A 5077-nucleotide genomic window follows, 5' to 3' on the forward strand; every position below is an offset into this window, starting at 1 on the left:
TGTTTTCATGGCGACCAGGACGCTGCGACGCCCCCATAGCCGGCTGAGCGCAGGGAGACTGCGCACGCCCGCCCCTCTGGGTGTTGGAGCGGCACCTCTCCTTCCCCTTCCGGTCCCCGCGGCGGTTCGGTTGCTTAGCGAGGAGCGAGGTTTCGGTCACCCGGGACGATGTCCAGGTGGGGCGTGGCGTCCTGGGGCGAGGCCGGGGCTGCAAAACTGCAGGACTGAGAGTCGCCGGGCCGTCGTGGCTGGGCGCACCTCGCTCTGCCCGCACCTCGGAAGCCGTGGTGGTCCATGTGTGCTGGGCGTCTTGGCTCTGGTCCTCAAAAAGTGCGCAGACAGACGCGAGCCGGCCAGGGGATTTCCAGTGGCTTGGGGAGCGTGTTTGGAATCTGTGCTTTAACTCCAACTTTTACGCTTGGAGTCTCCTCGTCTTGTGGCTGACTTGATGTGGGCTTCTGGAGGGTGAGCGGTACAGGCTGACAGAAGCAGTTTTGAGCGCAGCCTGTGTGCCAGGCCCTGTACTAGACATGAGTGGTTTTCATTTCATCCTCGCAACACCCCTGTGGGAACTGTTGGTAAAGTGGCGAAGTTAGATGACCAGGGAGTAGAGGGGCCGAGACTCCAATCCGGACAGTGAACCACGATGCTATGAACTGGTGAAAGAAAGCCACGGATCTTTAAAAGATTTTATTTGCTAGATGACATTATGGTTATACTCAACATACATCAGGTTGCAGTCTATAAGGAAACGAAGTTAGGTCCCAGGGACAAACAAAATTAACCCAGGGTCCAGACATAAAGGATTTGTTACTAAAAAAAGGAATACATAATTCCTTCTTACAAAAGATCAAGAACAATTTCGTAAGTCTATGATCCCTTCAAATAAAAAACCTGGTTCCAAACCATGTAGCTTCAATTCTGAACATGTAATTTTCATACCGTCTGAAGGGAGCAGTTAAATTCAGATTTGAGACCAGTGGGTGGCATGGTGGTTAAGGTGCTGGACACTCCCACATGGTTGACCACAATTTGAGTCTTGGACCTGGTGGCTTGCTTTCTCACTTTCCCTCTCCTTTCTCTCTCTGTGTCTCTTTCTGGTCAAATTAAAATAAAATAATTATTTTTTAAAAATCAGATTTGTAATTCTGAATTAAGAACTGTTTCTTCACTGTGCAGAATTAGAGCTGTTTTTCCCTCTCTCAACTGAATTCACAGTTGTTAGCCTTAACAGCTGGTTGTTAGAGTTGCCTTATCATTTGGTCTGTGCTCTACCATCACCAAGCTATTTCCCTGATAATATAATGTACCCAGTGTCTAAAAACTAACAGCTGTTCAGATCTGAAGGTCTGTAGGCACCCGCCTACCAATGAGGTTGTTCATCAGGGACACTAAATGATTTGGAGGACAGACAGTAGAATTATTGCAGGTTCTAACAAAGTCAGGCTCAAAGGACAACTCCCCCAAAGAATCAGGAGTGTTTGGGATATCAAGTCGTTGGGAGTCTCTCCGTGAAGGAGGAACAGTTTTGGTTGTGCCCTCTTTGAGGTTCTGTTTGGGAGGTGAGCCCAAGTTTTCATCTTCCATAGAGGAACCCCACCTAGCACTGACCCTCCTCAGTTTCCAGCTGCAGTGAGCTGGCAGGGAGAAAGTTGTTTGGGGTGACTGCCCCATGTGATTTTCCAGATCTATAACAACACCTGGAATAGAACAGTGGTCTCTAGAGTAGTGATTTCTTTTGCTGCCTTTGGCATTCATTTCTCTTTTTTCCCTTAACTGCTTATCATTAACTTCTTTTTCAAATATCTTGTGATTGTCTTTGTTGTTATTCGAGCCAATGTGTCCAAGAGGACTGCAGGAAGTACTGAGTGTGCACATCTCATTAGAAAGTACAGTTTCCTGTTCATCCACAATACACTTCTCATTATTTACACTGTGATTGTCCGGGTCTGCTTGAAATGCAGAAGATGAATTTAAGCTAGGATACACCGCTGGGTGCGTTTGCTTTTCCACTACCAGATTATAATCGGGAGCAGAGGGGAGTCGCTTCAGTGAATTTGCAGACGTGCCCTCATATTTGGCTAGATTTTGTTTTGACTTGTTTGCATAGAATTCATTGTGTTCCACCTTCAATTTATTTTGTCCCCAAAGTCCTCTTTTAATCTTTTTAAAACCTAGGTGGAAAATTTCTAGCATGTTTAAGAAAAGTGAAATAGTGGCTATGAATTGCATAAATAATAGAAATATTGTCTTTTCTGTTGGTCTTGAGACAAAACAATCAATTATATTTGGACACGGGTAGCCATGGCATTTAAATAGAGGCTCTAAATGAAATCCATATAAAAGGTACTGTCCAATCATGAACCCAACTTCAACCACAGAGCGAGTGAAGATGTGTATCACGTACGTGCAAAGCAGGGTTCCTCTGAGGGGAGCTTTATTTAGTTTCCTTTGCTCCAACTGACAAAGCTCTCGCTCCAGTCTCCTCCGATCCCCCAACATTTCAAACTCTATCCCCTCCAGTTCTGCTCTTAACTGAGCTTTCATCCTCTGTCTCTCCTTCTCTAGAACCCTCAAGCGGTACAAAGCATGGCCCATGTAGACTAGGGATGGCGAAGACACAAATATCACCTGCAGAACCCAGTACCTAATGAGGGAGATAGGAAAGGCCTGGTCGTAGCATACATTTCTGCAGCCCGGTTGTTCTGTATTGCAGATGAAGCCCGACTGCTCATCATTCCAGACATCTTCAGCTGCTACACCCAGAACAAGCATTCGAAATATGAACAGGATGGTGAGCCAGATCTTTCCAATCATGGTAGAGTGGATGTGAACTTCCTCCAGAATACCTCCAAGGAGATTCCAGTCCCCCATGTTTATTTAGTCAGCCATCTTAGCTCTGAACCTCATCACACAGGCAGATGCCTTCTTCCATTCTGAGGGGAGCACTATTTCTTAAAGCAAACCTATGGCCAAAACATGAACAGAGCATCACTCTGTCCATGTGTGGGTTGCTTTCCTTTTTTTCCTCGATAGCAGCGATAATCTGTCACCAGAAAGATGTCAGGAATTTAAAATCACTTACACGTAGACATCATAATGCAGTGAGAAAAAGTGGTCATCTGGGGGTGGAGCATGCGTGTTCTCTACTAAGAGAATAGGACTCCCAATCAGGAGTCCTCTTACGTAGCCGAGGTTAGCCCGTTTTTTAAGCCAGGGGCTTCTGGGAAGGTTCTGAGACCACTGACTTGATTTTACAGACCTACCTGGTAACAGTATTTTACGTAAAAGTTATAGTCCAAGTCAATGATTTTAAAACCCCATCTATACGGGAGTTTAATTTAACAACACAAAGGAAAACGATGGTCCTTCATTAAAATACAGCATTTAATGAAGCCAGAAGAGAGAGGTCTGAATTTTGCTACAGAAATTTAGATTCTTTTTTTTTTTAATCCACATGTGACTATCTACACTCTGATTTCTTTCTGGCAATTGAACATTTTCAGAAATCTATTTCAGTAATACTTAGGAATATTTATAAAATTGTTACTGTATTTTGAAAATTTTGCTTATGTTAAAAGGAACTCTCAAAATTCTCCATTACTTTATGGCATCCGAATGTTATTAGATTTTTACTGACAATATCAAATTGACCTTTGGTGTAGTGGTGGTATTATAGAAAATTTTTATTCTAACAATTTTTGACCTACTTAAGACATGTCATTTACTTTTTTTTTTTTTAAGGGAAAAGTGGGGCAAGTTAAAATATGCCTATGTGGATTGTCTACCAGTAGGTTCCATATGAAAGATGATATCCTTAGATACCTTAGAGGAAATCCTAATATACCCAGAAGAAAGATAAAAAGAGTGAATGTTTTTATTCGCTTTCAGTTCAAATATAAATGAGTTTGTCCTGTATCCCTTATATAAAAGGAAGTATCACACGACCAAAGTACTGGGATACTGTAGCTGTATGGAGTGGTCATTACAAAAACCCTCTGAGAGAACTATGCTGCGTCTCCCACTTTACAGTGAGGAAACAGGTGCATCATCATTCCCCAAGGTCACAAGCTGGGGCAGCACTCAATCCCAGCCAGTGTGGCTCTAGAGTCCGCTCTTCACTGTTTACTAAACTGTAATTTACCTTTCTGAGCATCCTTGAAACGTGCATGTAACCCTAAGAGGTCATCTGTTTTCTCTTAATAGTTTACTTAAATGTAGAAATATCAAATAGCGATAGTTGGAGCTTTATAAAGAACTTGTTTTAGAATCTTTAGTTCCTTTTTTAAAGCTCTGTCTAGCTTCTAAGACTGCAAAAGCATCAACCTTCTAAAAAGTTAGTTGTATACCTAAAATAGAGAACATTTCTATTAACTTTATCATTTTGCTAGCTGTATACTCTAACCCAGCAGTCCAGAGCACTTTAAATGTAAGCAAGGATGTTATCCGTATTCTTTACATTAGTCAGAAATTGAAAATACTCAAAAATAATTATCAGTACAAGAAAGACTGGTTAAATAAATAATCATACATCCACAGTGCAATCTTATACAACCAGTCAAATGATAATTATGTACTGCCATAAAAAGACATTTGATATAGATCAGTGAAATTCAGATTATAAAATAGAATAGTATGGCCCAGTTATTGTAAATGTCTCTATATGTAGAATACATACAAAAAAGTCTAAAAAGATATTCATCAAAATATTAATTATAATTATCTCTGGATGGTGGGGTTACAATTGCCTTCATTTCTTATAATTATATGTACTTTCATTTTTTACTGGTAACTACTTTATAATCACAAAAAAAAAAATTTTTTTTCTTGAAAGGAAAACAACATAGTGTTTCCCAAAAGAAGGATAATTATCAATTTTTTTCTTGAAAGGACAAGAGCATAGTGTTTCCCAAAAGAAGGATAATTATCTAGCTACAAATTAAACTTTCAGAGTAAATGATACAAAAGCTTATACAGAGAGATGCAGTACCAGAGAATTCAAAAGCAAAAGATTAAAACATTTCAAACCACTCTCTTAATGAGCTCAAACAGATTAACACAAACCTTTCCTAGTGTA

The 5077-nt window shown here is 40.9% G+C and overlaps 1 protein-coding gene across 1 annotated transcript; it reads right to left on the reverse strand.

Moving 5' to 3' along the window:
- Positions 1-1335: 1335 nt before the first annotated feature.
- GJA9 (gap junction protein alpha 9) lies at positions 1336-2989 on the reverse strand. Its single transcript, XM_006158595.2, has one exon. It carries the CDS (start codon positions 2872-2874, stop codon positions 1336-1338), a length of 1539 nt encoding a protein of 512 aa, XP_006158657.1. The 5' UTR covers positions 2875-2989.
- Between the last annotated feature and the right edge of the window lie 2088 nt (positions 2990-5077).

The sequence above is a fragment of the Tupaia chinensis genome, unplaced genomic scaffold (genome assembly GCF_000334495.1).
Source record: "Tupaia chinensis unplaced genomic scaffold, TupChi_1.0 Scaffold000604_1, whole genome shotgun sequence".
NCBI classification, from domain to species: domain Eukaryota; kingdom Metazoa; phylum Chordata; class Mammalia; order Scandentia; family Tupaiidae; genus Tupaia; species Tupaia belangeri.